The 24,502-nt window shown below is 43.6% G+C and overlaps 1 protein-coding gene and 1 long non-coding RNA gene across 7 annotated transcripts in view; one reads left to right on the forward strand and one right to left on the reverse strand.

Annotated features, from left to right (window-relative positions):
- Positions 1–1,576: 1,576 nt before the first annotated feature.
- LOC309573117 lies at positions 1,577–17,415 on the reverse strand. 2 transcript variants are annotated; one of them, XR_014226400.1, is made up of 5 exons: positions 17,327–17,415; positions 13,505–13,612; positions 11,834–11,955; positions 3,891–4,002; positions 1,577–2,775 (listed from the first exon to the last, which is right to left on the reverse strand). It is a non-coding gene; the product is annotated as an uncharacterized lncRNA (long non-coding RNA). The 2 variants fall into 2 exon arrangements; XR_014226401.1 differs by having other exon boundaries at positions 3,891–4,189.
- The window catches only part of LOC309573116 (PDZ and LIM domain protein 5-like), an 80,226-nt gene continuing 73,123 nt past the window's right edge, over positions 17,400–24,502 (forward strand). For 3 of the 5 annotated variants that reach the window (XM_082281799.1, XM_082281802.1, XM_082281803.1), the window contains exons 1-2: positions 17,400–17,532; positions 20,338–20,469. In XM_082281799.1, the coding sequence (XP_082137925.1) occupies positions 20,374–20,469 (96 nt within the window). In that variant the 5' untranslated portion in view covers positions 17,400–17,532; positions 20,338–20,373. Of the gene's footprint in view, positions 17,533–19,462; positions 19,654–19,740; positions 19,763–20,337; positions 20,470–24,502 lie in introns of those variants that run through there. The other 2 variants (XM_082281800.1, XM_082281801.1) reach the window with 2 other exon arrangements.

Below are 24,502 nucleotides of genomic sequence, written 5' to 3' on the forward strand. Positions count from 1 at the left end.
TTGCCATTGACAGATAAACCTGAAAGAACCCAACCTAGCTGAGTTATTTGTATTCTTTTTTCCAGTTCAAATGAACTGGAAATCAGTGAGATGCAATAAATAGAAAGCCATGAGGTTATCATTCACAGAGCCACTTTTCCTGGTAGAACTGTGCTTTAAATCAGCAGGACTGTCAACCCTCTGACACAGCCAGGCTGTAAATACTCAGTCATCGCTTCATTTGGGGTGCAGGGGAGTGGTGAGAAAGGAACGACCAAAAGCTTTCCCAGAAATATGCTGCCCTGAGGATTCATTTGTTAAATAGAGCCTGTGCCAATGCATTGCTCTGCCAGCCTTGGACCTCTATTGAAATGTCTCTGCTGATTTATTCTCAGTATCTGCATTCCCATGTGTGAATTCTGTACCTTTGTCCATTTGACTTCAGGATCTGCAGACAGAGGCTGAATTTTACAGGATTCTGTGTGCAACGGGGCATGACAAATGCAATTTTGCCCTCTTCCCTTCTCAGTTAGTCTTAGTGTTAATGTTCCTCTCTTATGCTTTAAAAACATGTTGGGGGTTTTTTTATTTTTTTTTGCTTAAAGAAAATAATAAGAAGGTTTTAAAACTTTATCCACTGTCTGTAACTCTGATGGAATTAGTCTGGATACTGGCCTTTTGCAATACATGTGACTGGTCCTGATTGTTTGGGTTGGTATCTGAGGATTAAGAGATTTGGGAAAACTCATTCACTCTTTCATTCTTTCATGATCCTCTCAAATGCTTTGGCTGATTTTCTGCCTGCCCAAAATGGGGAAATGGCAACAAAGATGTCTGACTCTTTACACCATGCTCCCCACAGCCAGCAAAACCTCCCACTTGTCACTTGGCAGGAAGCAGCAGGATTCTTGTATGACGGACTTGCCTCCAATCCATATTTTTTCTAGCTGTGATTTTGGACTTCATACTATATATGTTGATGTCGAGGGCTTTATATCAGCTGAAAAGTCTGACTCCAATTTTTTTTCCCACTGTGCCATTGTACAGATGCTAAATAGGAATAGCTGTGTCAGGAAACACAGTTGTATATCTGCTGCTAAAAGTGGCCACTGTTAAATTCATTAGAACTGCTCTTTCAAACTGGTAAAAAGAGAAGCTTCTGTTCTTAGGCTCATTATACACCCACAGCCAGAAGCCCATTTCTTCTGCTGAAGATCAGTATAAATCACTTCTTGCACCTCCAGTGGTTTTTATTAGCAGAGCCGGCGGGAGGAGATGCCCCTTGGGTATCCCTCAGAGGAACCTTCTCTCCTGGGATTTGGGAAAACACTAGGTGTCATCAGTGAGGTTTCTTGTCCCAGGAGTAACACACGCATTTGAGAACCTACAGCCAATGCTTCCTGGGATCTAGCTTCCCAGGATCCTGATGAGTTTTTATAGGAAAGCCAGGAAGAGTCTCTGAAATCCCAGTCTCAGACAAGTCTAGGCAAGGCTTCAGGTTGTCCAGTAAAAATCATGTCAGGATTAGACTTGATTTTTAAGGCTATTTTTTAAAGCCCACTTTTATGAAGAATGAAAACATTATTAAAATACCAAGTGAAATAGAATTTTTCCTTTATTTGTTTTTTAGTTATCAGTTAGATCTTACTGAGGATTTTTTTCTCTTCTCTGTTGCTCTTTCTCTTCCTCTCAGCACAAATCTTTCCCCACAGTGCCCCTAAAATAAAATGGGAATCACTTTCTTGTTCAGAGAGACTGTTTCCTGCTGTTGAGATGTGAACAGCAGTGTACCTGGTGCACAACTCGGCCTCCTGGTCCAAGAGAAACTTTCTGTCCCCAAAGAGGGCAGGGAACCCACTAGAAAAACTATTTTAAAATTAAACAAAAAAACCTCCCAAACATAAAAATTACAAGGAGAACAGGGAAAAATGTAAGGGGCTGAAGATCCTCCAACAACTTTCAAGTATGTTAAACTCCTCAGGCAGGAAAAAAACCCTGCTTTTGCCTCTGCTATGACTTCACTGTCCTCTACTGAGTCCTCCAAGCCTCGGAGGAAAAAAGGTCTTGTTTTGACCAAAAGGAGATAGAATCATTGTCTAGAATGAAAAAAAGTGGCTTTCTCTTTTTCTCTCCCTCCTGGTCATTTTCAGTGCCACGGTTACAAGGATGGATGCGGCACCCAGAAAGAAGCAAACTCCAAAAAGTGAGAATCCTTTTTATCTATTTTCCACTTCTTTTCCTGAACATATGTGAATTATTAATACTAAAGAGAAGAGTTTTTTCCAATATATTTTAGGTGGCTAGAATTTTTATATTATTTTTTGAGATCTACTCTTGGAGGTGCTAGGAATGAGGGAGTTTCATCTGTTTGTGTTTAGGGAATAAACTTGCCAAACAGATGCTCCAAATCTTCTGTTCAGTTCTTGCAGGTGACAGCTGTAATGGCACGAGAGACTTGCAAATCCTGGCACCCACACAGTCTAGCCATAATTTCAGCTCATAAAGCTCTATAACATCACATTTCACAAATGAATGTGGATCCTGGGCTAAAAGAAAACCCTTTTGCCTCCCTTGCCAGCTTTGGCAATACCTCAGATCCCTGCTGTAAAAGAAGTGTGGCTCCAGTGGCAGCAGCTACAAAACTACAGTCTACACTTAACATAAAATCTAATATAGCATCTATGAAATTAAAGCAGACTCTCTTCACAGAGTCTAAAAAGTAGATGTATGGCCAAGTCCAGATCCCCTTTGCTGAGTGGTGTGAATCCTGGATTCGACAGCAAGAATACACTTATCCTTTGGAAAAGAAAAGAAAACAAAAAACTGAAGAAGCCATTCAGGAAATTGTGGTTTAATTAAGGAATTAGCTGTAAGCAGAGAAGATGGCAGCATCTGGGGCAGAGAATGCTGCCATAAATAGCAAAATACGGCTTAAAGAGCTGGAAATTATGAAACAGCTTTCTATTACCATTAAGTGGAGAAACTGTTTTTGAGCCAGCCCTGTCAGGAAAAGAACTGTCACGTAAAACAGCGCTAGCTGATGTGATCCTGTGTCATGCTCTGCAGTTAGCATCCAGTTTCTGCAGCTACTTCCTAACTAAAATGGTTTCTAAACAGCAGTTTTTCACCAAATCATAGAATCATCAGGGTTGGAAGAGACCTTTAGATCACCAAGCTCAACCATCTACCCAGCACTGCCACTGTAATCCCATAACCACAAAACCATCACCCAACACCAGATGCCTCTCAAACACCTCCAGGGATGGTGACTCCACCACCTCACTGGGCAGCCTATTCCAATGCCTGACCACTCTGAGTGTTTTTTCTAATATCTCCCAATCTGATGAAGAAACAGATGTTTCTCTACAGTCTGCTACACCTTCCCAGCCAGAATGGCTGTAGGTGGTAACTCTCAGCCATACGCGCTGCTGAGCGCTGGCTGTGCCTCACAAAGCCACAGGGAAAGGTGGGCAATGTGGTCCTCAGAATGACTCCAACTAAACACTGAGTAAACCTAGGAAGGTCAGTGCTTCTGGAGGAGGGGTTGGAAAAAAATCACACTTCCTTCTTTATGTTTTGTCCTCTGTCATAGAGCTGGTCATTCTTCAGTTCTTTGTCCATATCTCTGCCTCTGATCCAGCTCTCAAAATAGTCCTTAACTAACAATGGGCCTTGCACGTCTCTCTTAAAACAAGACATACATGAAAACTATTGTGGACCTATGGGATGCATTAGCTCAGCCTTTTCTCAGCTGCATTCTTCCCCTTTAAATTCAGTTGAAATGAGCTTACTTTTAATTTATTTATCTCTATTGTTCTGAACTATCTATGTACATGGATGACAGGGCTGCCTCTCACTTAGCTGCCTCAGTTGGAGAGCAACAGACAGGGAATGAATCCAAAAAAACTCACCTACAAACCCTGTGATGTCTTCTCCACAGCTTCATTTCTCTGATCCTCATCTGCTTCCTCATCTTCAGTCTGTTTCCCTTTCCCTCCATATGTTGTTTCCATCCTTGTGAAACTTTAGCACATAAAAACAAAATTAAAAAGCTCAAAAGCTCTATGACATGGTCTTCTTTCTTAGCATTTTTCTAGTAAGCAATCCCTGCTTCTAAAGTGGGAAGTGTTTGTGTTCAGTCCTTTGCCATTGTTCCTCTGTTCCTGCTGAGGTATTCTGGAGTTGTTCATTTTGGAGTGGCTTTACTCATCTGCAGAGTGAACAAAGCAGTTAGCTCCATTTAAAGGTGATCAAGATCAATTTTTGAGGAACAGCTATGGCAAAAGGGAGGATTTTGTTCAATCCATTTTATCACCACGTGAGCTTTTTTTCACCTCAGTGGCTGGGGGCAAGACCTTGGGAAGAGAACATTGTTCTCTGGAGGAGGGTTCATAACTTAATGTCATCAGAGTAGCTCCACCCTGTCCCCTTTACATCTTACAGCAAATACCTTTCCTTGCTTTCACTCTAAGCCTCAGGGAATTTGTGGATGCACATGTACATGGCCAAAACAGCTTTGAGTGGAAGTGGAAGATGAGGACAAGCAAAGAAATAGACACTCAGAGACTGCGAGATGTTTTTTAAAGCACGAAGGGTCTGCAGCTATCTTTCCATTAAATCCCCTTCGTCACTGCGAGGCTATTATTAGAACAAGAGTACACAAAGTTTTCTGCATCCATTACATAAAGGCTGCTAATAAATCTTGCTCAGTTTCTTGCTGGCCTGTGCCATTTCTCAGTAGAACAGTTCCATTACTGCCATGCTGGTTGTTGACTGGGTCTCTGACAGTCTACAGTGGGAGTAAAATGCTGCCCTTCTGCTGTGGGATCTTTTGGCACTTGCAGTGCAGTTCTGTCCAAATGAACGTGCAGGCAGCAAATGGAGACTCGCACCCCCTGCCTACATGGGAGCTTAGATCAAGAAGCAGAACTCCCCCCAGTTTGTATATAAATAGAATTGTATATAAAATCCCAACACCGTTAGCTTACACAAATTGTGTATGCCAATCATTCTAAAAATTCTTTCCAAGCAAGTAAATCCTCTATAAATCTAAGAGATAATCAAATACGTGTTTTGCAGTCACTTTACACCTTTGGTGACCTCATCAAAACATGCCAGCGCTCTGCCAAAATCCATGACTCCATCTGTAAATTTTAGCCGTTCCAGGAAGTTTGTGCACCTGATGCAATGTTACTTTTATTAAACCTCCTGCTTTAGTTCTTTCTTTTAATTTAGCTAAGGTCAAGAGAGGTTTGTATCCATTGGAATAAAGCTGAATGTGAAGAATGATCGCTACTGGAATGATACATCCTGTATCTTGTCCTTAGCTAGATATAGGGAAGAGCAAAAGGCCATAAACTAATAATTTATTCCTGATATTTCAAATGTTTCAAGGATTAAAGATTATGTTCAATATCGCACTTTTTAAAGATGAAGTGATAATATAAAATTATTCATACATTTTCTTTACACGTGATTTTTTTCTACAGCAAGGCAACTTTTGTTGCACAGCCTCGTTTGCTACTTTCCTATTCTGCTCATATTTCTCAGTCCTTTGTAAAAAGACTAAACACCATCCAGAAGCATCAGTGAGGTTGCCTTGTCCCAGCTGCTCTAGAGTTTGCTCCAAGATTTCAGTCTTGCAAGGCTGCCAACTTCCACCCTTCATTTATTCCGCCCTCTCCCTGGGATAGGAAAACCCCCCTAAGGTTATTTATCATCAAAAAGAAGAAAACAGATTTTTGGCATTAGCACAGCCAATGGGACATCCAATACTTTCTGCTTCAAAATTCACTCTGAGTAACTTTGCAAGAAGCCCTTCTGCAGTCACATACATCCCTTCTCAATGCTTTTACAGTTATTCATTTCTTTGAAATTCCTAGTTTTGGAGGATTTAACCTTTTTTTTCCCCCTTTTTGTAGCCATCCTCTTTTCTTGCTGTTTGTTTAAAGCTTACCAGGCAGTCCTAGATCTGATGCTTTCCTGAAATTTAGGGAGATAAAATCTACTTCATTTCTGCAGTCTAGCAAAGGGACTCTTGTGCGTATCCAGGAGAGCTGTGGAGTGAGTCTGACAGCACCATTTTTTGCCAATATGCTTCATAGTTTTCATTCACATCTGTACCTACCTCCATCATATGAAAAGCTTACTTGCAGTCCCGCATATTTCAGGGCTTGCAGTAACTATATATGGCTTTTAAGCTCACCATTTTCCCCACATATTTGCTCTTAAGTCAGACCTTACTAACAGGATCTCAAGTGACTGACTACAATCCCTGTCTACCAGAGATGTCCCCAGTTTTGGCAGCCACAGTTTGGTGTGCCCACTTTGCTTCAGCCCCACTAGCTGGCTCTTAGGACGAGAGCTGTCCCTGGCAACACAGGGACCTGCCCCAGCCCCTGGATTCGTTGTGCACCTACACAGTGCATTCCTGACTTCCTAGGAAATCACTGGGCAGGTCAGACAGAACACTATGCAGATGAACTGCTCAAATCCTTGCAGAAAGATCAGTGAAACAGGGTAAAGGAAGTTATGCAAAACTCCGGCTAGACAGACCCAAAAAAAGAAAAAAACATAAGCCCACACCCTCTGTCTGGTGATCCTGATGACTGAGCAACAGTGGAAACACGTTTATTTGCCAAAAAGAGCTTCCCTACTCCTTAAAAGGAGCTGTGTACACTCATCCTTGTCTTTGTTGTCCTCTTAAGCACTTGCATCTCCAGCGCAAGGAATGAAAAGCTGGTCAAAATTCGTCACTGGAATGAAATGTGAGTTTCCTGCTGTCACTCATCCTTTACCTCTTCCTTTCTCTTCGAATAGATAAGGAGGTGGTTCTCTCCAGAAGGGTTTGTTTGCTTTGTGAGGCATTTCAAACTGAGTGCCCGAGGCTGTAAGGCTAATGCTGCAGGACAGGGTGTATTGTTTCTCAAGTCAAGTTCTGATTTGTGCAAGATGGAAAAAAGTAATTTCTCAGGCTGTTTTCCCCTCTCATAAATAGAGATGGTTAGAAGCAATTTTTCGCAAAGTTTTGGTGAGACATGGAAAATGTGCTCGGTTCTCTCTGCAATCAGCCCTTCTCATATTTCTTTTCTTCTAAGCAGCTATTCTGAAATAAGTCTGATTAGTGTACTCCTAGCACATATTTTGGATTATGGCATTGTAAAATATTTTATGGTGTGTATGTACTACATACATGATGTATTATTTTCTTAAATCTATCATCAATGATTTTTTTTTTCTTTGGCACTTCCTGTCAGATAAACAGAGATAACTGAATTTGGATGTGAACTTTATGGGTGGAGAGGGAAGGAAAAGAGGAGGTGGAGGGGGAAGGAGCAGCAAATTGTTTTGCAAAGAGTCTCTGGGCTGGAGCCATGCTTTTGTTTGAAAACACAGATATATACCCAGTTACTGCTAATGTTAAAAATAGCATAATGGCAATAATCTATGAGAAGGCCTAAGTTATAGGTCATGTAGCTATTAATGTAAAGCACCTATGGCTCCTAAGTGTCATTTGCCACATGTCGGGTTCATGTCTCAGTCCCAAAGGCCTGTGGGATGAGGGAAACCAGCCCATAGAGGCTAATCTGGTAATTCTTGTATGTGCCTTTGTCTTCACAGAAATTGTCATAGTCCACTGACTAGTCCAGTGAGAAACAAACTGAGGTTAGGTGAGCATTGCTGCCCCATTTGCAGAGGCCTGGAGCAGGCTGGGGTGGGGGGAGGAACAGGGTCCATGCTTAGGATGTGGTTGTGCCCCTTGGAGGGAAGCTTTTTGAGACATTCCCCTGCTGGTCTAGGAGTGGTGGAAACCCTGCCCACGAAAGAGAGGTGGAGGTATTTTTATAGCTGCTTCTACTTGCATTTCCCCGGATTATTCAGATACTGCAAGGATGAATGCAGTAACACTTGCAAGTTACTCAGCTACTATGGTGTTGCAAGCTATATGAGGTAATAGAGAAATATTTCATTCATTTCCAGGGACCAGCTCACTGGCCCTTTTCCAGCAGCACTGTAAACTTGTAAAACTGATGGATCAGTTTCCCAGGGGTCTTTATTACCAAGACTTCTGACTTCTCAGCAACTGGAACAGCCTTGTAAACTATTCAGAACATGCAAGATGCTTAAAATAAGCTTGCAATTAGTGTTCCCCAGGGTCTTGTGCTGGACTTCTTTTCCCAAAGACTCTTTTCTGTCATGTTTAGCAGGGGAAAATTGGATGAGGCTCTCTGGGGGCTTATCTCTGTCAACAGGAAAAGGGCACTTCTAAACTAAATTAAGTGCTACTGCTCCCTTCCTCAAAGGCAAAAAAACACTGCAATGACTAACTTAGGTCTCCAACTGGTTTAAAAAATTCCAAACATTGGGATGACTTGGATCTGCTTCCAAAGGGGCTTAGCACAAATACGTGTATAACTGAATTTCAAGCATAGTTCTGCACGTGAATTAAACTCTACAAGAATGCCATTACTTTGACTTTTGCCATATAAAATATGAACTGGTGTGTGCCTCATGTCTCTGTCCTACTTCGATATCCCTGTCCCTCTGTGTCATTAAGGCACCCAGTTTGTGAGTGAAGCCATCTGCTGTTTCCTGACACCTGGAGCACAGACCAGGCACATCATCATTACACATGCAATACTGGATTCATTTTCTATTTGCTTAAAGGTTGTCTTTAGAGATAGTTTGTTTTTGAAAGTTGAAACAATATTTAGACATCTAATGATAATATATATGATATATATATTATGTAGAATATGATATAAATATATATATGATATATGACATAAGGCTATACCGGTAATTTTTTTTTTTTTTTTTCACTATAAGGGGAAAAAAACAATTCAAATTGCCCATGCATACTTCTGGATGATAAAAGCTGTGAGCTGTGCCCTTCCCCTTCAGTTTCAGGCAAATAAAAATAAAACAGGAGCAGAAGAACCACTTTGTTCCCCAGCCCTGCCCCCGGGTGTATAAATAGCAGGCGGCCCTGTGCCCGAGTGGCTGCTGGAGTTCCACTCATTCCAGGGATCTTTGGACACCCTCTTATCAAAACAGAAAGGCTGACTTCACTCCCGCTCTCCCCTGATTGATTTCATGTTGGAAACAGGTAACACGACAGCTTCCATTGTCCTTGAATTAGCCACCTACTTCCAGAGGTCACACAAACAGGCTGAAGGTCCCAAAACTCACTTCAGCTAATTGGTGCCAAAATTCCTTCTCCACGAAGTAAGCAGGGGCTGGAGCAGTCCTGGGTGACAAATGGTCTCCAGAGAGACGGACAGAAACCATCCTGAGCAGGCTAACGAGGGGTATCGAGCTACAGGGCTGGGGAAGAGGCGAAATGCGAGACAAAGTCCAGTGCCAATTTTAAACTTAAGAGCCGGAGCCACAGAAAGTTTCTACTTGATTTTAATAGGCTTCGAAGTTTTGGTCAAGGTGAGATGGAGCTGAGCAGTGGCATTAGGACATGGCTGTAAGATTCAACCCTGGAGGTCTGAAGGCCCAGTGTTATACTGGGCACCATTGCTTGCTAAAAGCTTTCTGGCATCAACATTTCCTAGCAGCTTTCTGCTTTTGTATTTTTAGAAACAATTTGAGTTTAGATGCAATAGGTGGTGGCTAAAACTTTTCACTCTTCTCTCTCTCATTTTCACTGTTTTCTCCTTCCACCAGTTTTTTAGCTATTTCTTTACCTAGTCTCTTAATATATTTTTCTGTCATTTAGCACAGACACTGCAGGTACCGCTGTGCAACCTGTGTCACGCATTTCGACACGTACACCACGCCTAAAGTGATTGATGTCAGTGTTCTGTCACTCTTCATGTATTCTGTAGAGTGAAAGCTTAGAGAGTGAGAGGATTGTATCACTGACCTTTGGAGGGTGGTTCTCATGCAAAGAGAGGGAAAGTGCAGGCCTGTGCCCAGCTAATAGGTTGCAGGCACTTCATGTTCCTCCAAAGTACTGTCAGCTCCTGTTTAACCCTAGATTGATTAATGTGACTCCATGTCCCACCTGTAGCTGCACAGATGCTTGTACAGGCAGCTTGTAAAGCCAATTGCATTAGGCCCTGCTTCACTTGCAGTTGTTTATATATAGCCTGACCTCTACAGGAAACATTTTTCCATATGTGGGTATAGTAAATAAGCTCAGAGAATAACCCAGATATCCATAGTTTTGATTTATCCATGTTAGGTGACCACCTTGCTGATAGGAAGCATGGATGAGAAATACTTCAACAACAGCTTTTTCTTTATTTCCTCTTTCCTTAAATTGTCTAAGAGAGTATTTTACCTTCGCTTTAACAGCCTTAAACTCTAAAATATTGTTTTCTCCCTCTTTCTTTTGTTCCCTATCCTGTTTTGAAACAAACAGGGTTCTGAGCAACCTGATTTAGTTGAAGATGTTCCCGTTCATTGCAGGGGGTTGGACTAGATGACCTTTTAAGAGCCCTTCCAACCAAACTAGTCTACGATTCTATGACACTGCTAACTTCTCTGCTTCTGCTGCCTTGCGAATATTGGTACGATAATGTTTTGTGTCGAAGGCATTGTGAAACGTCCCTATAATTTAATACTGGCTCTGTTTCCATCTTCACTCAGACCTCTGAGCAGCCTTTGACTCCTGTGGCTCCGGTCTGAACATCTCTCCAGACAGAGCTTGCAGCACTTCTGCACTTTCCTCCCAGCACGGCTTCTTGCACTTGCCAAGGGCAGCCTGTGTCAGACTAACCTCACAGCTGTCCTGTCACTGAGATTATAAACAAAGGCAATGTGTCAGATTTCATTCATCTGGGCTTCAGGACAGCATCTGATGTCCTCCTTCAATCCTGACACTGCCAAAACCATCATTTTTATGCAAGGTGAGCACGAAGACTGTAGCAGGGAAGATGGCAACAGAAAGTACCAGGCAGAAAGGTAGTTAATGGAGTTTGTTTACATAATTGTACGTAATTATATAAATATATAGTTATAAAATCAAAAGGTATTGAAATCTTTCCTGCTTAATGTTTTCATCAGTAAACTAGGCACAGAGTGTGCAAGTTTGCTAATGACATTTGTGGATGACAAAAGTCCTGTTAGGACGGAGGAAGATCTGAAAAATGTTATGGGAAGAACAACAATGTAACGGAGTTGAATTCAGAAGCATAGATAACAAAAGCACACATACAGATATCATTTATGAGTAAACTGAAAATGGAAAAAAATAGAAAAAAAATTAATCAACTGTGCAATTCTCTAGCACCTTTGGAGCACCATCATGATTTTCTTTGGAAAGGGAAATGTCATTCTGGGACATGTCAGTCAAGATGTTTCCTGTGGAAACACTAAATCCATGACAGAAGATGACATCAATAAGGTGTCCTTAGGACACTACATATGATTTTGATGTCTCATGCCCATGGAAAATACAAATCCGAACAGGTGTAAGGAAGGGCTACTGAGATCACCAGGAGTGCCATGATCTTTCCTTACAAATGGAGGCCAAGGCAATCTCAACTTGTTCAGCCCAGGAAAATGAAGGTTGACAGGGGATATGGTTTCCCTCTAAAAATACCCAGGAGTCAGTGAGGGAGAAGAACTATTTAAACCCATATGTGACTAAACTTAGTCTGGAAATAACATGCAGGTTGCTGGCCATTAAAACAAACAGGGGCAAGAACAGCCTTCCGATGGGAACAGCTGGGACCAGAAAAGCACAAGCACTTCTAAGATGTAAATTCAATTGGGAAGAAATGCTGTAGCATTTCGGCAGGAAAAGGCTCAGGCTTGATGATACTTCAGTTTGTTTGACTCCTGGATCCATCCAGGGAGGACACAATAGTTTCTGGCAGTGAGGGATGCTTCTACATACCTGTGGTCCCTTCTGTCCCTCTTGCTCGTCTTGATTTATGTACAGCATTTCAGCCAAAAATATCAGCACAATGCAGGTTTCAGTCTTCTGGGGGTGACACCCACATCTATGTGGCAGCCAACCTTGCAAAGTCAACAAGGAACCGGTGTTTTCACAAATAAATCATCGCAAAATAATTCACACATAAACATGTCACTGGTGTGTACAAGTTTGGTTCAAATTCTTAATATGTATAAATATAAGCTTCTCTGCTGGCTGCTTCTTTTTTTTTCCTCTGTCAGTAAAGTTTAGATGTATTTTATTTACTGTGGGAATGGCTATTAGTTGATACAATATTTTCTGTGGGCAGCAGTTAAAATAAGATCTCCTGGACGTGTTCTCAGACCTTGAGCTGCAGGCATGAACTGCTCTCAGAGAACTGTGTTTCTCTGGGGAAAAAAACCCCAAACAACTCTAGAGGTGGTTACAAAGGCCTAGAGAGGTTTCTCTATATGCACAGGTTTTGTATGGCTTTATCCAAGCAGTTATAAAATCCAGGGCAGCTAAATCAACATAACAGGAAAGATATGTTGATTTTTTTTTTCCTTAGTTTATTTCCATACACTTGTAAATGTATTGTTAGACCTGTCGATGCACTGAGATGTCACCAGTTTGGATGATGTTCATTTTTGTACCAGTTCAGTTATGTGAACTGGCTGAAGTGCTTTGACCTGAGAATGATAAGAGGTTGTGGTGATGAACCCCCAAATGGCATCTGCTGAGTGCCCAGGCTGAACAGCAGAACAGACACTGCAAAAAGGCTGTGCTTTTGGGAGTGAGTGGTGCTGGCAGGAATAATGCAGGGGAGGTGCCTGCTCCCCTCCTGTGCTGTCTGTTGAAAGCCCTGTGCCGGGCTGCTCCCGACCTGCCAGGCTCTTCATGCTGCAGCTTGCACCCGTGCCCTCCCTCGCCAAGGCAATCTGTTACACACAAGTCTATAGGCAAAGCTGCACCTCCTCTCCCGTGGCATTAATTAATATAAATAACTGCAAGGATCACTCTGAGAGTTTGGCTGTTTACCTGCCAAACCCTCTTTAATTGGTATTCATGAATCTCAAACACAGCTCAAACACATCACTCAGCAAGCCCTTCCTGCACAGCTGATGGACTGTAATTAAACCACACCAAGCCACAGGTTTCTGCATTAACCATTCCCTGCCGTTAAGGAAAAGGAAATTAAGGCAGGCAGCTAGCTTCAAGAGGTAAGAACAGGGATGATTGAAGGCATTACTCCTCTAACTTGCTTGACTCTGTCAAGAATGGTAAATGTGAAGTCTGATCCTTTTTTCCCCCCTCCTTTTTTCTTCCCATGTATTGCTCCATTTGAAGAAGCAGAAAGGGCTATGTCAGCCTGGGGTAGAGTAATCCAGTAGTTAGTTGTTAGTAGCTGTGAAGGAATTTGGAAGAACTGGTTTCAATTCTTTGACAGTTGATTCCTTGCATGTATAAATGTTTATTGCCTCTGGTCACCATCTGTAAAATGAGGTTAATGCCTCACAGCAGGGCTAAGGATGAAGCTGTTCAGGCTGTGATGTTCTGAGAAGCTTCAGATTGATTTCAGTCCCTAAAATGGGTCAGGTTTAACGAGATAAGTACATAACCTTAAGCTTCTGAAAAGGTTAGTTGTGTTACCTGGAATGAAGAGGTTTAGTTGCTGTTTCGTTGGTTTGGACTCACAAGGTGGAAATGTTTAACCTGTGGCATGGGCTGTGGCATCCACATAGGTGGTCCTTCTTTTACCTGAGAACAAAACAGATACTCCTAGCTTAGAGCTAGGAATGACCAGCCTCCGATGTGTCTGCTCAGTCACTACAAAGGAGTCCAGTAATAACATACACTTATTTCCTCTGTTTATGCAATTTACCAGGATTCTAGAGACACTGTAAATAAGGAGTATATTATTAATCAGCATTACTTTCTCTTTACGAAGAAAAGCACCAATAAGGAAAAACTAAAGAAGGCTTGATTAGCTAAAATAAAGAAGAAATCAGGGTTCAAAAAAGACTAACTATCCATTTATAACATTAAGAACTTCAACGGCTAGAGTGGGAACACCAACACTGCTAACTTTTCAATCTGATGAAAGGCACCGGCTTAAAAGCTTTCTTGATCACCAAGATAAGGAGTGAATTGCTGTCAGAGAGGAAGACAGCTACAGAAGAAGTAACACAAGAAAAACATGCTCAGTGTGAAAATGGGCTGATGACAAGTGAAGATGGTCAGCACAGCTGGAGGGACAACAAGGCTCTAAGAGGGGAGAGAAAAAAAAAAGGTGGAAAGTAAGAGTAAACTTGCCCATGGGGTTTTTGTTGGCTGACAAAGCTGTCCCAGCCAAAGTGAACTGGGTGGGTGTAGCTGCGGAGCTGGCTGGATCCTGAACCCCCTGCCAGCCACTCTGTGCCCAACCACATGGCTCCTCCCATGCCAACACTGGGCTAACTGGACTTGCTGTGGTAGACACGATGTATGAGAGAGGATGCAATTCAGCCCTGGGTATCTTTCCAAAAGAGGGACAGGAGAAAGAAAAATGGAACAAAACAAACAACCAACAAAACCACAAAATACCAAATAAACAGAAAAATAAAAGTTCTTCTGTGATACCAGTTCTAGATACCAGTTCTAGGTGGTTTGGGCTTCACTGTGACCAAAGTTTAACAGCTTGCCCTGTCAAAAGCTGACTGCAGCTCCTGCCTCTCAGAAACACATAGAACATATCTAATTTATTGCATTTTTTGGCCACAGAGTTATCTTGGAACTGGAAATAAGCTCTTAGGCTCTAGATGATATTCACATTAACCTCTTTAGAGAGAGGTTACTTTGTGCTGAACACCAGTTATACGCTGAGTGTAAATATTTGCATTAGCTTTACTTCTGGAAGAAAAGCAAAAGTGAAAGTAGCAGTGCAGTAAAAGCACAGCTTGTAGTTCAATGCCTTAGCACACAGAAAGGTAATGTTACATTAAGTGCTGCTTAATTAAGAATACTTCGACTGAGCATTGTTAATCTGTTCATAATTTATGGGCTAATTTTTCCATTTACAAGTACCTTTTTGTACTTCACCACCGCAGGTGATATTCTCTGTCAGTTTTGCAGTGCCCATTACCTGACACCTAAGGCATTTCATTAGCATTTAAACGAGACTTAAGGGCCTGAGTAATTCTGAGATAGGCTGTATCTACATGGCTAGCTGACTACTGCATTTAATTAATTTCCAGACTCCTTCCTTCCTTGTTCAGAGGGAAAAATGCAAGCTCTGTTTAAAATCCGGTAGTGGTAGGAAGAACAGGCAGGCCACAGTTCTAGCTGCTGCTGAGGTTTCTTGCTCAACTTACTATCTCCAATTTCACTATTCATCTTTAATGAAAAGCTTTTTTCTCAAAGAGGAGAATATTTGAAAAGTGAGCAAGAATGGAGCGATCTTGAGCTAATGAGTTGCCTCTATTTCTGTGCTCGGTCTCTGGAGGCAAAGGGAAACAGATTCATTTCCTACAAACTGCTCACGCCATGGCAAAGTGATGATGGACTTACAGATGAGACTACCAGCTTTGAGCTGGGCGTGGCACTGGCCTTGCTGCAATAGGTGGGTATGGTGCAGATTGCATGCGGGCTTGCCGGGGGTGAAACCTGCTGCAACACCAACCAGCAAATGTCTCTCTGCAAGTTTTTCTTCAGTCACGATGAGTTAAAGTAACACTGTCTTGAGATGCTGCATGTGCAAGCTGCTCCTCCAACAGGAAAAGCTGAAGGCTTTGGGAGAACTGAAGTGGAAAAGGATGTTTTTCACTAACATGGCAAAGGGAAAAATCAAGCAGGACCACAGGCTGTGTGCTCTGGTGAGCTGAGAGCAGATTGCTCCTAAGCAGTCAGCACAAGGGCACACTGACACTGGAGATATCACGTGAGTCACACTGAGGAGTGGGGTCCCAGAGCTCTTTCTACTCTAATAAATAAAACAGCATGAGAGTGACCTACAGCCCTTGTGACACAATGAAAAATCCCTGTGTTGGGTAATTTTTACCTCCATGAATTGAAATCATGTGAGAGTCTGTTTGCGTAACAGGGATTTTTAGTTTTGCCTGATTGGAGAGACTTAATAGGAAAAGAGCAGACTAAAGAAAAAAGATTTCTGAAACAGTGGTTTGGCTACAGTAGTGGGGGGTTTAGCTGCTTTTCTTTTTGGGATGCTGTTTGAAGTGCATTTGTCCTAGTCATGGCAAGTGAGAAAACACACAGCTCAGTGGGACACTATTAAAATACCCTTGTTGAGGTTCATTGAGCCAGGGCTCAGAGGACTGGACAGGCCCTGGTTTCATGTGCAACTAGGGCATGGGTCTCCTAACTCAGCATCAGCTCCAGCCTGAGGGCTCCCATTTGGGGTAGCCTGTGAGGGCAATAGGCACAGCAGGGCCAAATTCAGGCTCAAGGCTGTGCAGGTGACAAAGCAAAGGACAGTGCTCTGGGGCCAGAGGGGTGAGACAGGGCCGTCCATTATGAGCAATGTGTGTTGTGTTGCATGGGGATAAATAAGAATATAAAGCTTTCTTCTGCACTCCTCCACAGCAAATCCATGCGTGAAGAGGGGACTAAAATCCTTTGATTTGTACTGATAATGTAATAATTTGTACTGACCATTTACTAGATGGACATTTCCTTCACAGCCATTTTTACTTGTAGTGACTTCTTAATGTGAAGTTTGGCAGGAACCTCAAGCCTCACCAAGCTGTGAGGTGCAGCTGCCTGTGACTTTGAAGCACCTCTGGTGCATCTTCACCCTGTTCTGCCTCCCCCAAGGCAGTGGCAGTGGCTGGCGCTGGCAGGCCCAGCCATGCTCTCCCAGCCAGCCTGCCCCGCTCCAGGCTCACGGATTCCCAGCTGGACAGTCTCCGTGTTAAATAATTAGTCCTACAGCAATCTGATAAAGCATCACCTTAGAACCTGGTTCATTTCATGCACCTACTCCTACAGCGAGGCTGTGCCAGAAATCTTACTTTCTGGCAGCTCCCTTCTAATTGCAGAGCTGAATTTATGCATGGCTACTCTCTACCTGTTTGTTCCTGTGCCAGCCTTCTCTGTAAGCTCCAACAGCTCTTTTGCCTCGCTGCCGTTCCCCCACTTTGATGTCCTCAGGGGGCGAGTACATCCCTGTCACTCCTCACGCTACTCCACATTAAATCAACCAAACTCCCTCTTTCCGTAGGGTCTCCGGCCCTGCCTCAGGTTGCCCCCGCAGCTTCCCCCATCCCCGCCCGCTACTGCAGCCCCTTCCCTCAGGGCGGGGGCCGGAGCGGCACACGGGGAGCGGCCCCTTCCCGCTCGCCCTCGCGCTTCACAGGTGCGCCTGGCGCTGCGTGTGCGTAAATCACAGCGGGCTGAAAGTGAGCGTTTCCCTGTTCAAAACAAAACAAAACAAAACAAAACAAAACAAAACAAAACAAAACAAACAACACAGCAAACCTGGGTACCGCACGGGCTCGCCGCCCCTCCGCCTTTCCGGCCCGCTCCGCAGCCGCGTTCCGTGGCGGCCGGGCAGGGCTGGGCCGGGCCGGGCCAGGGGAGGAGCGGCGGGAGACGGAAGTGAAAACAAGAGCGGGGGGCCGGAGCTGCCGCCTCGCAGACGCGCCGCGGTGTCCTCGCCTCTCCGCGCTGAGCCGCACCGCCGGGTGAGTGCCGGGGCGGCAGAAAGTGAAAAGAAAAAAAAAAAAGGGGGGAGAACCGGGCAAAAAGTCACCAGGCTGGGCGCGGTTTGTAAAGCTCTTCAGTGCTTATTTTCATTTAACTTCTGTAAGCGAGGCGCGCAGCTTTTCGTGGTTGCGGAGCGCCCGGCCGGGGTGCCGGGGTGCGGCGGGGGCGCGGCCCGGCCCTGGGGCAGCGCTTCGAGGAGCCGGGGCTGCGGGACACCTGCGGGGCTCCTCGCCCTCAGCCGAGCGCTGCCGTGCCCGCAGGGCTGCTCGGGCGCAGGGCTCCGGTGTGCCCCGCTCCCCGGGCTTTGCGGCGCCCGCGGGGCTGCGCGCCGGCTGCCCCTGGAGCTGCTGGGGCTGTGGGAGCGCCCGGAGCCGAGACCTAGCGCTCCTGGGGGGTGCCTGGTCCCCAGCCTGCGGTGGCCGTGGAGGCTCCTCGTCCCGGAGAGGCGGACAAAGGGGTGCCGAGGTGTACGGGCGCTTGTGCTGGCACTGCCCCCGCCGCTTCCTCCGGCACGGCCGCCCCGGGGGCAGGAAGGCCCCGCTGCTGTGCCCTGGCCGGCAGTGCTGCGGGTCGGCGTTCCTGCGGGGGATTTGAAATTCCCCCTTCCAGACGCAGGTCCACCAAGCGTTTGATCGTCTAAAGGAAAGTTGCACAATTTCACCCTTGGCTGATTTGTTTGCACAATCCTTCCCACGTGAAGCGAAGTTGGTGGTTTGCAGTGTTTTCCTTTAGCTGTTTGCATGGCATATTTTAAGAAATTTGTTAAGTAAAACTTTGAACGGATCTTCTTTGTCTGCCGTTCCTTCCTGGTGTATCTGTCAGGCTGGAGATGAAGACGTATCAGAATTAAGGGAGTGAGAAAGATGAGTGATGCTGAGTGGGATGCACGGTATTTCAGCGTGCAGTCTCTTCCATCCTATTTCTAGTTGCTACAAATGAAAAAGAATGGTATCCATGCCTAATATAATTTAATCTTTTTCCTGGATCTGTAATTGTAACTAGCTGTTGCTCAGTTAAAAGAAAAAGCCACACAAGTGCTTTAGTTTCTATTGACAGGTAAAGCCTTCTCTCCTGTGTGGAACATCTGCACTGTGTGCTGGTCACTAGATGTGTCTTCCTTTTCTGCAGTCTCATAATTTACAGTGACCTGTCACTGCAGTGGATTTTATTTAGCGGGAGTGAAAACAATTTGTATTTTTATGCAGAAAGAAATCTTTGACTAATTTAGATCCTCTTTTTAAAAGAGTTCTGTGCACAGGGCAATTAAACAGCTTAGTTCTCGCTTTAGTGGTGAGCAAGCCCCCTAAGAATCCTAGCTCAAACTTGGCGAGAGCTTTTCTTCCTCTTTAGCCACGGGAGAGCTCTGTCTTTTGTGTTTCCCCTTCTGTACACTGGTGCTTGTTGAGGCTTTTAAGGGTGGGTTGAGTCAGCGCCTGGGGTCAGAGCTGCCCCTTTGCTGGATGCCAGCAGGCAGGGGCAGGTTGGGAATGGTCCAGTTACCCGGGCACCTCTGGTACAAGCTCCAAATTCTGCTTCCTAATATATAAATCTTGTGCTGCCTAATGCCAGTAGCCCTGCTCTGGTTACCTGAGTGGCCGTGGGTATGAATAAAGTTCACTGATTTAGAAACAAGTCGGAGCAGGGGATCTCTGCTGCTCTGGGAGGTGAACCCAGAAACGTGCGTTGTGGATGGCTTTCTTGAGGAGTGGCATCCCTGCACCGATGGGGGCTGTGCGACAGCCCTGTGGGTGGGTTGCATTTGGAAAAATCCGCCGTCTCTGAGAAACTAACGCGGCCCTCCTGCAGCGTATGAACAGCTAAAGCCGGGCTTTTCAGAGTTTGGTGGGGTTTGCAGCCGCCTGCTGCTGCTTGGCTGAAGGTCCACCTTAAATGTCCCTATATGAGTATGGAATCTGGCTGTGCCCCGGTGTAGTCTTACACCAGCCCGCCCTGGTGTGCTCCTGCCGGGCTTCAACTATACAAAAATAGACGGCATCCACTACCTAAGATGTCATTGTAACATTACTTATCTGAGGTGGAACCGAAGCCCTTATCTTTGACGCTGAACAGCACTTAAGTATCTCAGTTGCCTTTTAAAGGTAATTTGTTGCCCACATTTGTGGAGGGGGTGATGCTTGGGTTTTGCTTCCTCACCATTGAGTCGTGGCTGTGGATATTTTGCTTTAGTTCACAGCTTTCATTTTGAGGGTTGGTTTTAATATCTGTCTTGTCTGTGACATTGTTCTGCCACTATGAAGCTATGCTATAAAAATAAAATAAGTCACAGGGATTTTATTTTCTTCTGATTAACTGCAAAGTTGTGATGCTTTGACATTGTTGTGTTTAGAAATAAGCTTTGAGCTGATGACATGGCAGCATATGATATTAATTTTGTTAGAAATGAATGTGCCAGTAGTGCTAATGTCTTCCATACTTGGGTTTAAGGGATGCTATCAATTCATGCTTGCCTCAATATTGACTTTTTTAAGCTGAGCTTTAATGGTGAGTGTTTTTACCCCCCCTGCCCCACGCAGTGTTTTGTTAGTAAAAAGTAGTTGTCAAACATTTTGGCAGCAGCAGTTTTCCAAGTTATGTTTCTTCCTAAGCTATGGAGGGAAACAACGTATGAGGAATAAAAGCACAAGTCATGACAGACCTGGTGTGGGCTTTTTGGCTGTTTTGCGGACAGGGGAATGCAGCCAAAGAAGGAAGGCTTTCAAAATTGCAGACAGTGCCTTTTGTTTTTATCATCTTTAAATTAAAACTCTAATCCTCTTCTGCAGGCATCAGTTGGATTTGGTCCTTGAATACTAAACATCATGAGCAACTACAGCGTGTCTTTGGTTGGGCCGGCTCCCTGGGGTTTCAGGCTTCAAGGGGGCAAGGATTTCAATGTGCCTCTGTCTATCTCTCGAGTAAGTGCATTTGCTTCTTTTCCTGCATGTGGATATCTGTTATGCCGTGGCCAACCCACAACCTTCAGACAAAGCCATTAATTACAGACACTGGGGCTCAACTTGCCCTGTGGCATGGCGGACTCTTGGGGGTCGGGGAGGGAGGGATAGAGCCGGGAAAATAAATCTTTATTGTATGAAGGCTCCAAGGAAATTAGCTTAGGAAGGATTTGTCCATTTGAAATGGTTGTTTTATCTGCATTTGCTTATTCAAATAACAAAAGAAACTACCCTTGAATTCCCTTCCCTGCTCCCATCCAGAAAACAGATGCAGAGGTTGGAGGCTGACAGGAAACAAGCAATTTACTTTGCTGGGCTGAGCCTCTGCAGTTCAAATGGGAAACAGTGGGGAAAAATCACTCGTGTTACCCTTGTTTATTCAGCAGCTCTTAGCTGCTCAAGGATCTTGTGGTGTCTGTTATTACAAATCCTACCATTTGTAATAAAAATGTCCTTAAATGACAGTAGTTGTAAATAGCAGTTCATCAATATGTGCTTAAATGAACATGCCAGTTTCTCATGAGTGTTTTACAGAGAATGTGCTCTGAACTGGTGTTCAAAGGATTTGAGGAACTAAGTCAAAACAAATATGATCTTTGTACCCAGCACTGTCTAACTACTTTCCTACTTGAAAACTGTGTTTTCAGGGAAGGCTTGTCTTTCAGTGTGGGCTGAGTTCCAAAGCCTTTTTCAGATGGCTGAAGCACTTTGCACATAAGATATAGGGACAAACTCTGCAGTATTGAATTTCGAGGATCAATGGAAATCTCTGGGTGAAGGGACTGGCTTTTGATGGCTCGGTACCCTGACACCTTTAAATCTGATTTGCCATGTGGAATCATTTATATACAAATGGCCCCTACTCTGTCAACAGCTCTTCTCTCCCTCCTGCATTTTCGTGGAGTTTAGTGACAAAGATGAATTATTTTTTACACCTGTTGGGTCTGCAGAATTGATACTGCCCTGGGAGATGGAGCAGGTTTCTATTTGGGTTTATGCATCATGGTGATATTTTTAGCTAATCTTAACTAGTGTTTCAAACCCTTCCAGTTCATTTAGTCTTGGCTTATCTTATCCACTGGTGGATTATGCTGGTGAAATTAAAGTACAGTTTGGCTCTGAAAAATTATTTTTATATGGCTAAAATAGACTGGAGAGCTGTTGAAATGCCTGTGTACTGATTAGGACAGTTAATGTCTGAGGCAAAAAGGGGTTGAAAAGCAGTTTATTCCTGAATTCCAGGGACTTAAAGGCTGAACTGTAATTCAGTTTCTTGTTCAGTAGCTGGTTAGTTGTACACTAATGAGAAATTTGAACTGGAGATGTGGATAGCACTCTACTGATTTGATGGTCCAAGAGCTTTCATGAAAAGGATTTACAAAGGCACAGGATCTTGCTTGCGTAGGGTCCTTGTGCGTGATACTGATGAGCAGTTAAGCACTATAGGCAGTAAGCCATGCGAAACAGCCAGTTTCAGGAAAGGGTAATACTTTTTCTGTAGAGGCCTCTGTTATCCTGGAGATCTAGAGTGCAGTCCTGCTGTAAGCAGGCTTCCTATCTAAAAGAGGAAACATGTGGTGGAATTAGCCTAGACTAAAACTTTATTGCAGGAATCAAATACGCTGTCTCACGGAGTAGCCTGGAGGAATTGGCCTAAATAGGTACCTATAAAAGCCTCAGTTCTGGGATTCCCTAATAACAAATGTCAGTGCCCACAAGATCAGAACATAATGAAAGACGGGGACTGGTGTGGTTTTGGAATTTTAATTTGCGCATGTGCGGGAAAGCACAATCTCCACATCACCTGTTATACCTCAGCACCGCTCCTCAGCTGCTCTGTTTCTTCCTACTTGTAGTTAAGAGTATGCTCTTGTTGTTGCTCTTGTAAGTGTTGGATGGCCTGGTGCCTTTTTTTTTTTTTATTTTCCCCCTCCTTTGGGTCAAAAAAAATGCATAGTTCTGGTGTGCCAATCCAGCTTTGGCCCGATAGTTTTTACTGGAAGAATTCAACACCCATGTTCCTGGTATGCTAGAACAGTGTGTACAATTCACCTCCCAAGCCCTTCTTTTCCTGATATAGCATAAATTCCTTCCTGTATCTGCTAATTAAATTATTTTAGCAAAACAGCAATAAGACAGCATAATTATGTTCCTTGGCAAGGAGGGCTATTTGGTTTTGTTTTTAATTTGTCCTCTAGATGCTGAAGATGAATGCTGGGCTGCTGAGGGCTAATTTCCTGCTTTAGTTTAAACTCCTTGAAATTAAGTTTAAATAAAGTGTAGTTTCTGGAGCTCAGAAAATACACTGGTTTCTAAAGCTGTTTATCTGAAAAGTTAATCTCTTCATTAATGATTTGAGCAAATTAAGATCTCCCAGTTCCTTGGAGAAAGTTTTTAGTAAGTCACTTGAGTTTGTACAGGATACAGTTTAAATGGGCGTATTCCTTGTTGCCCGTGTAGGGTAAAATGAGCCTGGTTTGTGTCCTTCAGTTGAAATTCTTGTGGTCAGCTAAGGTTAACATTAGTGCAGAGATAGCATTTGATTTTTCGTAAATTACTATATTGCAGCCTAGCTGCAACATAACCAATAGCAACAGCAGGGTTGTGTCAGTCACTTTATATAGCTGAGTGCTGTAAAGCTGCTATGTATAATTATACAGCTGTACACTTTTCATGGGAAGTAACAGACGTGATGCTGGGGTTGCTGTCATGGGATAGCTTTTACATATATCAGTGTAAGTATATACTGCATATGCACGTAGTTACATATACATATATGACACATATAAAATGTATATTTAGTATAAATGTCTGTATGACACAAACGCATGCAGAACCTGTTGTGTGGACTTGTATCTGGCTGGACTTCAACAGGGTGGCTTTTCCCAGTCCTCCTCCCTGCCTGGTGAAGGCACTTGTCTGAGCCCTGCAGAGTGCCATTGCACAGGTCAGGAATTTAACACCGGGAAGCTGATGCAGGGCGGGAGCACTGGTGGGAGTGTGATGGGCGGTATGGTTCCCATGAAGGAAGGGCCCGTGGGAAGGAAGTTGCTCTGAAAGTAATAAGGGATAAAGGGTGGGTTGAGGTTTATTAACAGCCAAGTGTTGAAGTGGCTCAGGCTGCCACATGTAAGTGTACTGTAGGGCTTCCAAGTAGTTAATTCTGAGGTGGCATTTGTGTAACAAGAGATGGCAAACTGTGAGCAGTTAGCCTGTGGTGAGGAAGGTAGAAATTACTAGAGCCTGGGTATGCAAACTTGGATTTTTCTGGGTTGCTGTTCTTACTGTTTCCTCATGGCAGGTTATGTTAATTAAGGAAGCAACTGTTCTCCTCCTTACTCCTTCAAGACCTATGCTGTGATGCAGAAAAAAAAAAAAAAAAAAGCTAGAGGAGATGAGAACAAGATTTGTTTGGGCAGGAGTTTATTCTCATTCAGTAGAAGAAACAAATGCAGTTTTAGAAATAAACTACTCCAACATACTGCTAGGCAGGATTTGTGAAGTGGCTCTTGGGCATGTTGAATACCATCTTAACAGAATTTGGGGTTAATCGTATCTACAACATGATCTATGTTATTTAGGTACAACGCAGTAGTTTTTAAAACTATCCATACTTCTTTAGAGTCTGAATTAACATTATGTTTATTTTACTTTTTTGGGAGTTGGTAAGTTCCCCATGCTTCATTAACATCACCAGAATAAACTCAATAAGCATGACTAACATTAGAACTGTCAAAACTGCTGTCCTCTGCAGACTGAAATAAATGCTGTTTGGTATTGATGATGTATTCATGATGTTGGGATGACCTGTGAGAGGTTTGGATATTTGTTCCAAATGTGTGCTTTCCATGTTAGCAGCTTATCAAAATTTTTGTGATGTAGTCTCTAAAAGGTGCTTCTCTCTGTTTTATGGCAATATTTACTACTAGAAACAAGGAAATATTCAAGCAAAGCTATAGCTTGAAGAGGAATGTAGTCTGTAGGCAATGTATAC

This window comes from Coloeus monedula (genome assembly GCF_965178545.1).
Source record: "Coloeus monedula genome assembly, chromosome: 5".
Taxonomy (NCBI): domain Eukaryota; kingdom Metazoa; phylum Chordata; class Aves; order Passeriformes; family Corvidae; genus Coloeus; species Coloeus monedula.